We start from the raw sequence: 16666 nt of genomic DNA, 5'->3' as shown, positions 1-16666 counted from the left end.
GCTGCGGCCGCCCTGCGCGCGGGACGGGGTCGGCGGCTCCCGGCCGGGCAGGAAGCCGGGCGGGGCCTCGGGCCACCCCGCCCTCCCTCCCGCCGCGGGGGACCACTCAGGCGCCCGGCGGCGCCCATGTCGGCGCTTCCTACCTGCGGCCCCCCCCCCCGCCCCCCCGGGCCACTCAACCGTCACCCCGACGCCAGGGCCGGCCCTCCGCGGGGCCCGGGGCAGTCCCGACCCGCACTTCTGGGTGACCTCGTCGTTCTGCTTCCCGCAGCCCCCCACCCACCCCACCTGCCTCCTCCTCCGGGGCGCCCTCCTGTCCTTCCCAGGCTTAGTGCGCCAGACCCTTCCTGACGCCCCACGTTGAACTGGAGGGACTGATGGGCAGATAACAGGGGGCGACACGGGGGGCAAGGCTTTGTGAAGATGGGGGGGCTTTTGTCAGATGGAAGAGGCCTGGGGGAGCCCGGCAGGGCCGAGTGTGGACAGAGGCCTCCAGGCCCCCGTGGAAGGCCAGGGAGGGCCGGGCCCAGCGCTGAGGGCCTTGGACTCGGCCTGAAGCCCCCGGGAAGCAAGCAGGGCTCCGTGCAGGGAGAGTCGCAGACCTGCGTGGTAACAAGGATCTGGCTGGAGGGAGGGCACAGGCCGGCGGGGAGTCGGTGCCGCCAAGCCCGGAGCGCGCAGCTCCCGCAGGAGGGAGACTCGGGCTAACAGGTGACTAGACGAGCAGACCAGCCCCAGCCCCCGCTGCTGCCCGCCCTGACTCCTTCTCCCAGCCCGGTCCAGGCCACGCCCCTCGGTCCGGCTGTGGTGCCCCCGCGGCCCTGCTCCCCACCTGTCGCCCAGATGGAGACACACGTACTCGTGTGCACACGCGCGTGCGCACACGCTGCCTCTACCTTCCTGGACATCTGCTGCCCCTCACTGGGGGCAGGGCTGGGGGAGCCTCAGCATGGGGCCATCCCAGACCCCTAAGCACTTAACCTGGGGAGCTGTCTGGGGTACGTCTAGGGGGCTGGGGCAAGCAGAACACTTTCAACAGCTGCAGGACAGCTACAGGGGGAGGGAAGCCTTCCCCGTGCCAGACTGGCTCAGCGAGAGGCCTGGACACGGGAAAGGGGCAGGGCCTGGACGCGAGGAGCCCCGAGGAGTTTGCACTGGGGAGATGCCTCGGTCCGCGTTGGAAGGGGCCCTCTCCTCTAGCTGCTGTGGCCTGGAGGCTGGACAGGTGTGTGGAGCCGCGAGACTGGCACCGAGGCCAGGGCGGGGGAGCCATCAGCAGTTGTTTAGGGGAAACTGATGCCATTGGCTATGGAGTAAGGGGGGGCAAAGCTGGTCCCCAGGTTTCTGGCTTGGGGGACGTGGAGGGGTCTCGCAGGACCTGTATCTCTGATCTTGAGGAGCCCCGGCCCGCCCCCTCTCCATGCCCTGCCCACGGGCCAGCGACTCCGCGGAGGAAGGTGTAGGCGGTGGGGCAGCTGCAAAAGAGAAGTGGGTCTGGGTGGTGGGCGTGGGCGAGTGTGGGTGTGTGGTGAGGGGGTGGAGAGGGGCCAGGGCAGAGGAGGCCCTTCTGGGGGCAGGGAGGTGTGCCTGGAAGACTGAGTTACACCCCACCCTGCGGGGCGGTTGTTTGTTCTTGGCCCTGACCCTCAGCACCGCCGAACCTGTTCCTACAGTCTGGGCTCCTGGCTGTCCCTGGCGTCAGATTTTCAGGCAGAGCTTTCCCGCCCCCCCCCCCCAGTCAGATGGGCTGGGGCTGGGATCACTTGCAGGAGCCACCTTTGCAGGGCTCCCTGTCACAGTGAGTGCTGTGACTCTGCAGAGCAGAGGCGGGGACCTCAGGGCCCCAAGTCTGAGGGGGTGGGATGGGGTGCCCAGTCACAGCCATCTTGAGGGAGAGGCAGAGCTACTCATTTAATACAAATGGTTTATTGGGGACCCCTCTGGGCCAATGGGGCAGGTGGCTGGGCCAAACACCAGCAAAAGACCCTGGGGTCGTGCACAGCTGCCCAGACAGACCTTCTCCCTCGAGCCTTCCAGACGGGCGGGGAGACGCCCGAGTCTGCCTGGAAAACTCTGGAAAACTCGGCCGTTGGATGTGTCAGCCTAGATCAGTGGGTAAATGCTGGGTTCTCCCCGGTATGACCTTCCTCTCTCTCCCTTTAAACAGCTGTTAAGTCAAGTTCATTATCGCTTTCTTCACCTGTTCTCCATCACATTCTTTTTTTTAAAAAAAGATTTATGTATGCATACAAGAACTGGGGTACAGGCCAGAGGTGTGGGGCTTGAGAGGATTCACCAGAGACAGAGTGGGGAGCAGAACAGGAGGATCTCCTGAAATCCACTGCTGAGGGGAGCAGCGGGCGAGTCAGGCGAGGTCTGCTGCACCTTGTGGGTCAGCTCCCTGGCCGGGGATCGAACTCGTGCTGCAGAGGCTGGCAATAGCATGGTAACCGCTGCGCCACCGGGGAGGCCCATGGTAGTGCTGTCTTTAACCTGTGCCACCACGGAGGCCCCTCCATCACTTTCTGACTATGAGCTGTGAGAGGGAGGGGGCAGAGTTGGGAGCCACGACCCGCACTTGTTCCTTGTTCTTTTAATAGCTGCTCCTGGAAACAACCCCGCAGCACCCCTCATGCGTTCCTGCGTAGGAAAGAAGGGACTTGTTCTTTGCCCAGGGCCCCCCCAGGCCTCGACCCAGACACTGCTAAGACATCGTCTGGCAGATGGGAAGCAGGGCCTGGGGGCAGAGGTGAGCCTGCAGGAGGAGCTGGGTGGGGTCTGCGTGCACCCACGTGGGGCTCGGCTGCTCCCTCACACCTGGCCAGGGTGGGGGAAGGAGGGGGCCTGGGCGGGCTGGCCCGGGTACGGGGTGCAGGCCCAGGGGCAGAGGGGCCCGGTTCCCCAGCTCTGGTGTGAAGCCTCTGAGGTACACTCCCTGCTCAAAAACCAGTTTCATTTCTAGCTAGTGAGTAATTCCAGAACGCGCTCTCATTCCAAAGCCCCCAACACCCCCACAGCGGCGGTGAGCGAGGCGGGCATTTCCCGGCCCCGCCCGAGGGAGCCCCTCGTCCTGGCGTCTGTGCTGCTTTAAACGCGCACGGCCACGGGTACGGCAGCGGCCCTTGACGTCCATGGAGGGCCCGCGTGGGGTGACTCGTCCTGTCCCCTGCCCCGTCCCCGCGGCCGTCCTGACTGCTTCTCAGCTCTCCGCGCCACCTTGTTTCGTCACAGCGGGCCCGGGCCCCAGGGCCGGGTCCCTCAGCCTCCCGGGCGTGCTGGGCTCTGATGAAGAGGACGCTGCTGGAAAGCGAGCGCTCACTGGGGACAGGACGCAGTTTGGACGCTTGGGCACCAGGAGAGGGGCGGGAGAGCCTGGGCACTGGGCTATGCGAGGGCAGGTCATACCCTGGGGCCAGGCCTGCCCAGGTAGGAGGTGGAAGGAGCAGGGAGGAGAGGTGGGGAGCAGGGCGCCTCCCAGGAGCTGCTCTCCCCAGAACGCGGCCCAAGAGGGTGAGGAGCCAGGCCCGCCCCCCACAGGCTTTGGCGTGTGTGTGTGTGTGTGTGTGTGTGTGTGTGTGTGTGTGTGTGTGTGTGTGTTTGCGCGTGCGCACAGGCCAACTCAGCCTCCAGCGAGGCCTACTCTGTGCCAGGCGCTGCTCTGGGCTCTGGAAAGCCGGCAGGGGGCCAGGGACCAAGCCACGCGGTGACGCCGGGTAGCAGGTCGGGAGCCTGTGGAGAAGACTTCAGGGAAGGGTGCCAGGGAGTCAGGCATGGCCCAGGGACCTCGGGGAGAGGGGTGGGGGCGAGGGGCCCCAAGGATGTCAGGGGAGGCGCAGACAAGGCCCAGAGAGAGCACAGCCACCAGAAAGCCGGCGGTGTGGCTCTCACCTCTCACCCCCTGACCCGCCCTGTGACCCGCACGGCCCCACACCCTTTGCCTCAACCCTGTGGGGGAGGAGGCAGCGAGACCCCTACTTTTCAAAGAGGAGAAAGAGCTCAGAAGGATAAGGGACAAGCCGGAGGGGCCCCTCAGCCCTGAGCTCTCCCAGGGGCACGTGCGGGGTCCCCTCGTGCAGGCAGACAGGCGTGGGGGCAGGTCCAGGCATCACCAGCTCACAGCTGAGCACAGCAGAGGGGCGCCGAGTGTGGGGGGTCCCCTCTGGGTCTGGCTTTGCAGGTGTGTTTTGAGTCATACCAGGCAACTATCAAAGGTTAGTTCCAAGGGCCCCCCAAATGCCTCTGGCATTCCCCCTAGGTGAGAGGGCGGCCTCAAGGGAGGCTGCCTGCTCTACAGGTTAGGGTGCTGGGGACCTCGCGCTCCCAGCTCTCTGCTAGCTGGTTCTCAGGGACCCCAGTTCATAAGTCACACACAGGGAGACTAGCAGGTTTGGGGGAGGGCGCCCACTTCTCTCTGGGCCCCTCCTCGGACCCCTGGGATCTGAGAAGTCGCTGGACTCTGCGGCCTCAGGGCCCAAGGGGAATGCAGGGAGGGGCGAAGCCAGCAGGCGCCCCCTTCATGCTGGACTCCTGCCAAGTAGGCCCCGCTAGGTATGTGGGGAGGTGCTCACGAGTCCCCCCCGGGGGTCAGGCAGAGTCCACCGCGGTGATGAGCTTCTCCGAGCCTCGCAGGCACCTCGAGACAGCCATGGTCTGGGGATGTAAGTGAGGCGGCCCAGGTCACACTGTAGGGCGGCCACAGCTCCGCCGGTGGCACTCGGAAGCCAGGCCCTTCCCCACCGCACCGTTTCCCCTCTGCGGCCAGCCTGCCCCGCCTCAGCTGCAGCCTGGGCCAGCCTCACTGCTGTCGCTGACGGGGTGACAGGGACAGTGCCCTCCTCGCAGGGAAGGTCCTGCCTTCTTGGCAGGGATGGGAAGCACCATCAGTTTGGGCCAGAAGCCCCTCTCCTGGGGAAAACATGAGCTCCCCTATGCGGGTCCCAGGGCGGCCCATAACGGGGAGGCCTGAGGGGACGAAAGAGCCCGAGCAAGCCTCTGAGAGCTGCCCGGACCTCCCCGGGGCCCCAGCCTTCCTCTGATCGGGGGCACAGGCCTGGCAGAGGGGCCTCTCCTCCGCTAGCCTGGGGCGCCTGCACACTCAGCCCCTCAGCCCCCGCCGGTGAGCACGGGTGACCTCCGAGGCCCGAGGTTGCAATGGCGCGAGATCTTGTTTGCAGTAGCGGCTCCTGCTCAGTGCCCACAGGCGGGGCGAGCAAGGCATCGCGCGCCCGAGCCACTCTGCAGATGAGGAAACCGAGGCTTGCTGAGGTGAGTGAGCTCCTGAGGTCCTGCCATCACGAGCAGCTGAGCACAGCCCCTCTCCTCTCCCTGCACCCCACCGTCACCAACCCAGGCACTGCCAGGAGGTGAAGACCGGCCTTCCACTGCCCCACTGGGTCAAGCCGCCTCTGGACAGCAGGCCCGGGCACACAGAGCAGCCGCCCTCCCCACGGGGCAGCAGGCTGGGGCTGCCACCTGGGGTGGCACAGCTCGGCTGGGAGGCAGGGGCAGCCTCTGGGCTCCAGGGCCCCTGCCAAGCTCACAGGAGCTGGCAGCAGTGACAGCCCCGTGTTCCCCAGCTCTTGGAAGGCTCCCAGATTCTTGGCTGGAGGAGGTGATGCCATTGCTCTTGTTAAATGGCACCAGGTGGCAAAGAAAACGTGGCACAGGGACAGGAGAGAAGTGTGCCACGGGCGGGGGGAGGGCGCTCCTGCCTCAGCGCGGGGACGTGCCCAGGACAGGCAGGGTGTCCACCCGCCCCTCCTGCCTGGGCCCAGCCAGCCTGTGGGGTAAATGAGCTCTTGGGCTTTTTCCTGCCCTCCGGCCACAGCCTCTGCGGGCGGCACCGGTGGTCTTGCCCCTCCCATGATGAGGGACACCTGGCCCAGGGAGCAGGCGGGCTCACATAGGTGCAGCTCCACGGCCCAGGCGGGAGGGATAAAGGGGCGGCCTCACTCTGAGGTGAGATTATGAGACTATTGTGAGAGGAGGTGACGCCAGAGAGGGAGGGAGGGAGGCAGCTAGGCATCGAGGGAAGAGGAGATTCGTGGGGGCTGGGAGGCCCCCTCATGCCCAGCCCCCCAGCATGCTCACTGCAAGTCCCCAGCCCCTCCCTCTGCGGCTTGGGCTCCTGAGGGGCTGAGCCCATGTTGGCTTCCAGGAGGCCTCCCAGGCGTCTGCTTTCCCCCTCAGAGAACGCCCTGGGTCTTACCGCTCCCCTCCAGCCTCTTCCTTTGACCTTGGAACACCCTCCCCTGCCGCCACCCCCAGTGCATCCCCCACTGTTAGGGGTCCCAGCAGCCTTGACGGTGGGAGCAGCGCTTTAGGAGCCACCACTTCCTGTTCCCAGGGCAGGGCCTGGCAGTGGAGACGCCCATTCTCTGTGCGGGGTCAGGTGCCTCAGAAAACAACTGGTGGGAAGGGCCGGAGCTGCCCTGTGTCCACCCGTCCGTGCAGTCTGGACACAGGTCTCGGTTTCACTTACTGTGAAATGGGGAAACACGGGTGACCTCACAGGCCTGCTGGGGGTGGCAGGGGCGAAGAGCTCCCTGAAGCGTGAAGTGCCTGCGGAGGCTGCAGACTGTGGGGCTACCTGAATCTACGCAGCTGGGGTTCTCGGCAGGGCCCCAGGGACTGCCCGACGGAGGTATCAGGAGTGGGCGCTGGGCTAGGCCTGGAAGGGACCGGTCGGGGGGACACGGGCAGGCCCTACCCTCACACGCCCACCACAGCTCAAGTCGGTCCATCCTCTGGTGACAGCAGGAGCCCAGCACTGGGGCCTGTCCTGAGGGGTGGGGACAGGCCCTGACACAGGAGGTGGGTGAGGGAGCCGGACCTGGTCGCCTGCCTTAGAACTTTCCTGATGCCCCAATGGCCACGACCTGGCTGACAGGGTTTCTGGCTTCCAGTGGGGCCTTCCACAAGTGTCCAGTTAGATCCAGAGGACAAAGGAAGCCGGTCACGGCAGGGTGTCTAGGTGCCAATCCAGAGGCCTAGCTCCAGCAAAGGTATGACTTCAGGGGCAGGCTTGGGGCTCCACCGTTTTTGAAGCGAGCTGTGTGGACAGCGCTGAGCACTCGCCAGGCCTGGGCCAGCACGAGAGCAAGAGGGGTGGGAGGCTCACCCGCACCAGCCGTGCCCTCACGGGTCTCGGGTCGGCAGAACCATCTCCATTTTACACTTTGGGAAAGAGGCGGCAGCACCAGCTACCACAGGAAGGGTAGGGCTGGGGTGCAGCGTCCAGAGCGCGAGCCCAGCGCTTCCCACCCCAGTCTTAATGGCTGAGTCAGTTTCCTCAACTGCAAAATCAAACGGGTGAGACCCATGATTTTCAAACTTTTTTTAGTCACAGACCCTTTGTTTAAATGAAGTCTTTGTGGAGATGTAACACGTCAGAGGGGTGAGGACAGGAGTGTGGGAGTTGGGGGCTGGGCTCCCCCAGCGGGTCTCCCTACCAGCTGGGCTCCCACCCCCAGCACTGCCAGGAGCGGTGTTTGGGCCCCACAGGGAGCCTGACCGGGCCTGTCAAAAGCCGTCACAGGCCCTCTGGCCGTCACAGGTCCTCTGGCGGGGAGCTGTCAGTGCTCCTCAGCAGTGACAGCAGGCTCAGGGCCGAGAGGCCGGGCACGTGGCCAGCGCAGATCTGTAGCAGGCGCACCAGGCGCTGCGCCACGGTTGTGCGGAAGGTCTCCGTCTGCAGAGGAAGCACAGGGGACAGCGCTGAGGCCGACCGGCTGCGCCAGCCCCGCTCCCCTAGTGGAGCAGCGTGCAGGGGGCCAGACACTTGGGGACCGCACAGAGCGCACTGCCCACCCACCACTGCCGTGCCCTGTCTGAGCAGCTTCCCACCACTGCTGCTTCCTGAGCCCTCCAATAAGCTCCAGTCACCAGCCCCTGCTCCAGGGGGAAAGAGGGCCCAGCCGCAGGGCCAGCGAGGTTACACCAACTGCCCGTCACAGTTGGTGACTGAAGAACCGGGATGTGACCCAGGGCTGGTCCCAGCCTGGGCACGGGTCTCACAGGCCCCTGACGTGGGTTGAGGGAATGGATGGAGACAAGGAGTGGACAGGGAGAGGGAGCTGTCACCCACAGACAGCTCCCTCAGGCCTTGTGAGGGCTGGTGGGGGTCGGGGGGCTAGGGGGCTAGTTCAAGGCAAACACTGGCCCAGGGCCCAGGCCCAGCCAGTGCCGGCAAACGTGAGGTGCGCGAGCTGAACGCTGGCTAGGTCTTCGTCAGGCGGCCTTCTGGTCCACGGTCCACAGGTGGCCCGGCAGCACATCCCCTCCCGGTACCCTCGATGTAGGAGGGAGAGCCAGGTCTCTGTTCCTGGCCTTTTTTGAGGGACATTCTCAGGCTCAATGATACCCCGGGGCCCGGTGTGGCCCGCCACCTCGCGGCCACCCTCAGGATTGCACCCAGCACAGGTCAAAGGGCCACAGGCTGCAGCGCAGAGGACGCCACATTCCTGCTACGGGTAAGAAAAGGGAGGCTGCGGGGTGTGTGTGTGTGTGTGTGTGTGTGTGTGTGTGTGTGTGTGTGTGTAAGTCAAGGCCGCACAGCCAGCAGGCTACGCCAGGAAAGACCAGGCTCAGCAGCCCGCAGAGTCTGCACTTACTGGCCGTGCAGCTGTGACAGGCCCTTTCTCTCTGCCCTTCTCCCTGGGTCTGGGGTTCCTTAGATTGTCGTGAGAAAAGCCTGGCGGGGCAGGCCCTCCAGGCTCCGGGCCTCAGGTCAAGGGTTGGTCTAGTGGGGGTTCTTAAAGCACCCTCACGTGTGACACACCCCTTGGCCACAGGGCAGTCAGCGGCAAGGCGTAAGGAGGCGCGAGGGCAGGTGTGACGGTGACTAGTGCCAGGTGGTACCGGGGCTTCTCTGACCAGGTGCAGTATGGAAGAGCTGCTATTCTACAGGTTCTGCCAGGAAGACCGACATTTCTCGCCTGTTTTCAAATGATAAACTGCACTTATCAGTGAGTGAAAAAAGTTCAAGCTCACAGATCCTCTGAAGCCTGCCCGCATGCCAGTGAGGTCCACAGACCCCAGGAAAGAAGTCCCAGTCCAGAAGGTGGAGAAGCGCCCCCTGCTGACCGAGTTCTCTCTGCATGACGTCACTTTGCCTTTGAGAACAGGTGCAAGAGCCCAACAGAGCCAAAACACAAAATCTTCACAATGAAGTCAAAATCAGCAAAACAGACCCTAAAGGCAAGTGAGCAGGCCCAGTGCTGGGCGGGGCAGCCCAGGCCCAGAGCCCTCAGCACATCTCCCAGAGGGAGCAACGTTGGCCCCTGCTGAGGTCTCTAGCAAATAGTCGGCAGGATTCATTCTGGAGAAAGAGGCTGAAGAACAAGCGCTATCAGCAAAAGAGAAAGCTACCTTGCTTCCCCGGTAATTGGGCTCTCCTTGTGAGAAACACCAACAGAAGCAAGTCAGGGCAGAACCCACACCAAACGTGTCCATCCACGCGCCCTGCCGCCCACGATGCCCTGCCCAGGAGGGCCTGGACAAGGTCTGCACTCCAGGGAAGACGAAGAGCTGCTGGCTGCCGGGGGACATGGGGACGCACTGGCTGATGAGACAACACGGGCCTCGTGGCACTTGCAACCCAGCAGGAGGGGGAGGTATTAGCACAAAGCCACAGACACATGCACAGGCCTCAGTTATGAGCAGAGAAAGAACAAGGCAAAGATAAAAAAGAGGGCAAAGCAATGGTGAGCCCCGAGCAAGGAAGAGACATTTAAGATGAGTGCACCAGTCACCCCACTTCATGTGTGCATCCCCAGGCTTGGGTGCCCAAGGACACAGGGAGCCAGTGGAAGGGCCAGGAGTGCAGATGGCACCTGCATGACCACATCAGGGACCCTCCTTGGATGCTGGATGCTCCTCCCACCCACACCTGTGGCCGCCCGCTGGCACTGCCCGCCTTCCAGGGGCCTCACCTCCAGGTCACAGGAGAGCAGGGGACTCCGGTAGGTGTGGGCCAGCTTCGCCACAGTGCTCTGGTGCACGCTGCAGCGCATGTCCTGCGCGGCTGCAAAGGAGCATGAGTGTGAGGCAGCCACCGCGGCCCCAGGGCCACGACCCGGGATATGCTGGGCAAGGCAAGTGCCCCCTCTCTGGGACTCCTCACGGCTGGCGTGGTCACCCTGCTCTACCCCCTCTTCAGGGCAGTCAGATCACTGGGAAGTCGGGCTTTGAGAGCACATGCGGCAATAACACAAGCATCCTCGTCTACACCACAGGGAGCAGCGTGTTACAGAGCAGTGGTGGGCAGCTGGCCCTGGCAGCACGTCTGATGAGTCTGGGCCAGGCCCTCCCTGCGAGGAGCCGAGGTTCAGCCTCGGGGTGGATGATTCAGACACACTGGGTGCAGGGGGCAGGCAGTGTTCGTCCCATTGCCTGGAGGCCATGGCTGCCGTGGTGGGAAGGCACTCACCGCCTGTGACCAGGAAGACCACTTTCCCCAGGAAGAAGGGGGCGTCCACATGGCGCAGAGACTCCTCCACGTTCTGCAGGCTGGGGTGGCCAGGCCAGGGCCAAAGACAAAGCAGAGGACAAACCTTACAACAGAGATGGCAGAAGCCCCACACCTTGCCCAGAGGCATGCGCGAGGATGACCGGAAATGGCCCGAGAGGAACATTTGGTCTTTTATCTTTTATTTGCTATTAATTACAAGCTGACTTAACTTGTAAAGCGGTCAGAGAGTACACGGAGATGTTTAATGAAAAGGAACAGGCTCCTCTCCAGCGCCTCAGCGTGCCCCGTGGCTACTGCTCACGCAGACTGCTCCTGGCCGGAGTGGTCCTCGCTGTCTTCAAACACAGGTATTCCTCCCACCCTTCAGGTGGACCCTTCACCTGGAACATTCGGCTCAATTCTCCTTTTTCAGGTGCTTAGAAGGCACCATTAGAAAGTCTACCCTGACTGTAGGCCTGGGTATCGGAGGCCCCATCGGGCTCTCACAGCCCAGGCGTCCTTTTATAGCACACACCCCAGGGACTGCCACTGTTCAAAAGCCGAGTCTCTCCCGCATTGGGCTTGGAACACCCTGAGGACGGGTATGTTTCATTGCTGCCAGGGACCTGGCGTGGCCCCAGAGAGCATTTGCTAAGTAACACACGACAGTGCAGGATTTCTGTGTCTTGGTCACTGGCTTCGCCACCTTGGTATCAGGTCAACCGTAAGCAGCCATCTCCTCTCATCACAAGGGAGGCAGCCATCATGCACATGCCTTAGCCAGTCCCCCCTGAACCCAGCGGTGCCCATCCTCTGGCTCTCACCTATATTTGCTGTGAAGGTTGATTACGAACACAATCAGGTCAATCCGAGGCCGATTCACATTGGAGGGCAGCGGGAGAGAATTTGCCAAGTGGCTGAAAAATAAGCAATTGCAGGCCTAAAGACATCCACACCCACATCACAACAGCAGTTCACATGGGAGAGGGAAGGGCACTGAGGAGGTTCTGTAACTGGCAATTAACTGCTCAGCTAGAAACTATCATATTTGCTCACTGGCCAGAAATAGTCATGTGGCTCTAAACAAAAGGGGAAAAAGTGCCATTCAGTCTTCTGCCATTCAGAGGCAGCGCTGGAAACATTTGGCAACAGAAGGAACTAATGTCCCTATCAGGTGATTTGTTTCTGCTGCCCCAAAGTCTGAAGAATTATTTACCCTTGAAATTCAGTAACTTAACTAGGTTATAACTTGACATAAAGTATTCTAAGGAGTAAGACCATATATAAGCCTTTTTTTTAATGGACAAATTCAACTCTTCACTCATTTCAGGAAAGTTTTTTTCTAATACATCTTTGAACACTTTTGCTGCAATTTTTCCAAATCTTTCTTCTTTGTAAGTTTTCAACCTCATATCCTCTATGTATTTATCAGCTATATCTTATCTGGTATTATCATCAGCTCCTTTTGCCTTTAGCTCTGTAGGTTTATTTGGTTTTTGAATGGTTCTTTTAAAAATTCATGTTATTAAATTTCTCGATGGCACAAAATACTCAGGAAGGAACGTGCTTCTATTTTTGTATTTTTATCCAGAGTGGGTTCTTCATCAGATTTTGGGATATCAGGTGCTTTGTCCTTTTTTTTTTGGCAGTGGTTTTATAACATTTCTTTCCATCTTGTTTAAGTTCAATGTAGGCAATTTTGGCCATATTTTCCATTTACCCTGATGTAATTTAAGTTGATTAACTTAAATTAGTTATTTTTAATCCTTTCCCCTTCCTGAGCTTGGGGTTTGAGGCTGTTGATTATTGTGTTTGATGTAGCCCAAGAGCCTGGCAAGCTGGGTAGAGCACAGATGGACCTCTGAGCGAGCTCCATTTAGAGGGAAAGGATTGTGTTTCCTCATCAGAAATACTTTCCAGTGCTGCCCCAGGGTTTCCTCTAACCACTGAGAGGCATTTCCAAATGCATGGAGAAGTGCCCTTGAGGTTTAGATCTTTCTTTTTCACTATGGACCCCTGGGGCTCATCTTTCTAACAGCAAGAGAGAATGAAACCCACATGTTCAGTCACTTGATTCTCCAACAGTTGTTTCTACCCTGTGGGCACCAGTTTGCAAAAGGAAAACAAACTGTACTTCCTTAATCACCCCTTCTCCAAATTGGGGGTGGTGGTGAATAGTTCAAACAGCTGCTCTGTGCCAAATAAGGGTTCAAGGCACTGGGGAGTCACAGTGAACTAAAGTCCAGGGACTGCCCTCCAGAGGCGGACCGTGGGGCCAGGGGATGGCCGACTGGAAACAGGTGAACAAGGAAATTTCTCCCGGTGACAAGTGCTGGAGGAAAGCAGAACAAGAGTGTGCAGGAGAAAGTGATGGAGGTGCCCAGGATGGGTGGCAGCGCCCACCCGCCGGGGGGACGAGGGCAGATCGCGCGCGAGGGATGGAGACTCCAGGGGTGGCCAAGCCCCCCCACCTCGTGCCCAGCGCGCTCCTCCGCCCGGCGACCCGACCCCCGGTCTCGGCTACTCACATCTTGAGCTCGGAGGCGCAGTCCTCCCGGAGCATCGCGTCCGCCAGCCGCTGCAGAGGCGCGTCCTCGGCGCCCACCAGCTGCCGGGAGAGAAGGCGACGCCGGGCGCCGGGACAGCTGTGCCGCCGCGGCCCGCTCCCGCTCAGCGCGCAGGGGCCCCTGACCGGGCCCGCCCGGCCCCCCCACCCCGGGACCGCGTCCCCACGGCCCCGCTCGGCCACGCGGGAGAGGCCCGGGCCGTCCCGCGCGGAGCGCAGCCCCCACAGCCGCCCACCAATCAGAACGCAGGGGGGAGCCCGCCGCGCACCTATTGGTGGGGGCGTCCTTCAACCTCAGAGCGGGGCTCTTCCGATTGGCTCAGAGCGCGGCTCTCCCGCCCACACCCGGCAGTAGCGCGCCCGGGAGCGCCTCAGAGCGGAGGACGCAGCCGCCGGACGGAGGCAAGGAGGGGAGGTGCGGGGGCGGCGGGGCCGCGGCGCCTACCAGGATGGTGGCCGTGTTCAAGCTGGGCAGCTTGTCCAGGGGCCGCAGCGCCGCCATGCCGGGCGCCGGCCGAACCGCCGCTCCAGCGCGCGCGCCGAGCTTTCAAACCGCCCTGAGGCCCGCCCCTGGGGCGGCGCCCGGGGCACGTGATCGATCGGGGCGGGGTCTGGGGAGGGGGCGGGGCCCTCTTAAAGGAGCCGCCCCAACTTGTCCGAGTTTTCCTTCAGGGGACCAGGCAGTTAGGGTGCTGCCCTTGGGGCCGGCCTTCTGTTGCGCGCCTCGGAGAAAGATTCATTCGTTCACGCTCGTTCACCCTGGCCTCGCCATTCCTTCCAAATCTGCCCCTCCCGCATCTTCTCCATCTCAGCTCGCTCCATCCTTGCTGCCGCTGAGCAAACCCTTGAGTCTGCTCGGCCCCGCTTCTTCACACCCCACTTCCACTCCCTGAGCGAGCCAGGCGTGCTGCTCTGCAAACAGATCCAGCCCGACCCCTTCTCGCCACCTTCACCGGAGACCACGTGTCATGGGGACTGTGGGCTCCTGGGTTCCTCCCTGGTCCCTGTCTCCTCCCAGCCGTCAGAGCCCTCCTTGAAGAGCAGAAACCAGAACAAGCCGTTCTGTGGTCAACGCCCGTGGTTCTAGCGGCCTCAGAACCTCCGAGCGTCCTCCGTGGCCCGCGAGGCAGTGTGGGTTCTGGCCTCGCTTGCCTTCTCTCTCTAATACCTCATCCAGTCACGGGGCCATCTGGTCACACAAACTCCAAGTGTCCCCCCTTCGCCCCAGGTTCCCTTTGACAGAAATGCTTGTCTCCAGAGTCACTCGGCTAGTTTCCTCCCTTGACTCCTATTTCTGCTGCACGGCCACCTTATCAGAGGAAACTTCCTTACGTGTAAATCTGAAGGTTGGACCCAGACAGTCTGCAGGAGGCTGAGGTCGAGCACAAGGCCGGACCCCATCAGCCTGGAGGGGTTTGATGTGGACAAGAAGGCCAGACACAGCCTGCAGGGGTCTGAGATGGACGAAGGGCCCGACTCACTAAGCATGCGGGGGGTGAGATATACTAGAAGGCCAGACACAGGAGGCCTGGAGGGGGCTGAGGTGGACCAGAGGACTGGATTCAGTTAGCCTGGCAGGGATTGAGGTGAATCAGAGGGCCGGACCCAGTCAGCATGCAGGAGGCTGAGGTCAATTGGAGATCCGGACCGAATCAGCCTAGAGGGACTGAGGTCAGCCTGGAGGGGACTGAGGTAGACCAGAGGGCTGGACCAGTCAGTATGGAGGGGTCTGAGGTCGACTGGAGAGCCTGATGCAGTCAGCCTAGAGGGGGCTGAGGTCAACCAGAGGGCCGAACCCTGTCAGCCTGGAGGGGGCTGAGGTGGACCAGAGGTTTGGACCCAGTCAGCACGTGGGGGGCTGAGGTTGACCGGAGGGCCAGACACTGTCAGCCTGGAGGGTGATGAGATGGACCAGAGGTACGGACCCACTCAGCATGCAGGGGACTGGGGTTGACTGGTAGACTGACCCAGTCAGCCTAGATGGGGCTGGGGTTGACCGACAGCCTGGGTCCAGTCAGCCTGGACGGGGCTGGGGTCGACTGATAGGCCGGACCCAGTAAGCCTGCAGTGGGCAAAGGTTGACTGGCAGGCCGGACCCATTTAGCCTGCATGGGGCTGGGGTCGACCAGTAACTCAGTCCAGGTTAGCCTGCAGGAGGCTGGGGTCGACCAGCAAGCTGGACCCAGTGAGCCTGCAGGGGCTGGAGTCGACCAGCAGGCCTAACCCAGTCAGCCGGGAGGGGGCTGGGGTCGACCTACAGGCTGACCCAGTCAGCCTGGAGGGGGCTGGGGTCGACCTGCAGCCCTGTACCAGTCAGCCTGATGGTGCCCCAGTCAGCCTTCAGGGTGTTGGGTTTGACTGGCAGGCTGACCCAGTAAGCTGGATGGGCCTGGGGTCGCCCGGTAGCCTGGTCCCAGTCAGCGTGCAGGGCCTGGGGTCGACCGGCAATCTGTGTAGTCAACCTGGAGGGGGCTGAGGTCGACTGGCAACCCAGTCATCCTTAGGAGACTGGGATCGACTTGTAGGGTGGTCCAAGTCAGGCTGCAGGGTGCGTAGGTCCACCAGCAGGCTAACCCAGTCAGCCTGGAGGGGACTGGGGTCAACCTGCAGGCCGGACCAGTCAGACTGCAGCGGTTTGGGGTTGACAGGCGGCTGGACCAGCAAGCCTGCAGGGAGCTGGGGTCGACGGGTAGGCCGGAACAGTCAGCCTACAGTGGGCTGGGGTCGACCTGCAGACCAGACCAGACAGACAAGAGCAGCCTGGGGTCGACCCACAGGTCAGACTCAGTCATACTGCAGGGGCTGGGGTCGACTGGCAGGCCGGACCAGTTAGCTTACAGTGGACTAAGGTCAACCTTCAGGCCAGACCATTCAGACTGCAGCATCCTGGGGTTGACCTGCAGGCTGGACCCAGTCAGCCTGCAGGGGCCTGGGGTCGATCTGCAGGCTGGACCAGTCAGACTAAACTGGCCTGGGGTCGACCAGCAGGCCAGATCAGTGGGCCTGCAGGTGGCTGGGGTCGACCTGCAGGACAGACCAGTCAGCCTGCAGGGTGCTGGGGGTGGCCAGCAGGCTGGACCAGTAAGCCTGGAGAGGGTTGTGGTGGACCAGCAGGCCGGACCATTCAACCTGGAGGGGGCTGGGGTTGACCTGCTAGTCCGACCAGTCAGACTGCAGGGGGCTGGGGTCCACAGGCAGGCGGTACCAGACAGACCACATGGGCTGGGGTGGACCAGAGCAGGCCCATCAAGACACCCTGCAGAGGGCTGGGTCGACCAGCAAGTCTGACCCAGTCAGCTTGCAGGAGACTGGGGTGGACCGGCAGGCTGGATCAGTCAGGCTACAGGGGGCTGGGGTCAACCAGGAAGCCAGACCATTCAGCCTGTAGAGGGCTTGGGTTGACCAACAATCCAGACCCAGTCAGCCCACAGGGGGCTGGGGTCGACCAGCAGGTCTGAACAGTCAGCCCGCAGGGGGCTGGAGTCAACTGGCAGGCCGGCCCAGCCCAGAAAGGGAGCTGAGAGGTGGACCTGCAGGCTGGCTCCCAGCCAGGCCTGGAGGCTGAGGAGGTCAACCTGCAGGCTGGCCCAAGCCCAACATGGAGACCCAGGGGTTCGACTGGCAGGGCGGGCCCAGCCCAACCGGGAAGC

The 16666-nt window shown here is 62.2% G+C and overlaps 1 protein-coding gene across 1 annotated transcript; it reads right to left on the bottom strand.

Moving 5' to 3' along the window:
* Positions 1 to 7242: 7242 nt before the first annotated feature.
* Positions 7243 to 13518, bottom strand: CENPM (centromere protein M; the record flags this gene model as incomplete). Its single annotated transcript, XM_084255557.1, has 6 exons — positions 7243 to 7690; positions 9933 to 10024; positions 10430 to 10509; positions 11275 to 11367; positions 12979 to 13058; positions 13462 to 13518. 6 exons carry the CDS (start codon positions 13516 to 13518, stop codon positions 7550 to 7552), a joined length of 543 nt encoding a protein of 180 aa, XP_084111683.1. The 3' UTR covers positions 7243 to 7549.
* Between the last annotated feature and the right edge of the window lie 3148 nt (positions 13519 to 16666).

Source organism: Talpa europaea (genome assembly GCF_964194135.1).
Source record: "Talpa europaea genome assembly, chromosome: 15".
Classification (NCBI taxonomy): domain Eukaryota; kingdom Metazoa; phylum Chordata; class Mammalia; order Eulipotyphla; family Talpidae; genus Talpa; species Talpa europaea.
The sequence above is the reverse complement of the archived record's forward strand: the minus strand, read 5'-3'. Positions and strand labels throughout refer to the sequence as shown.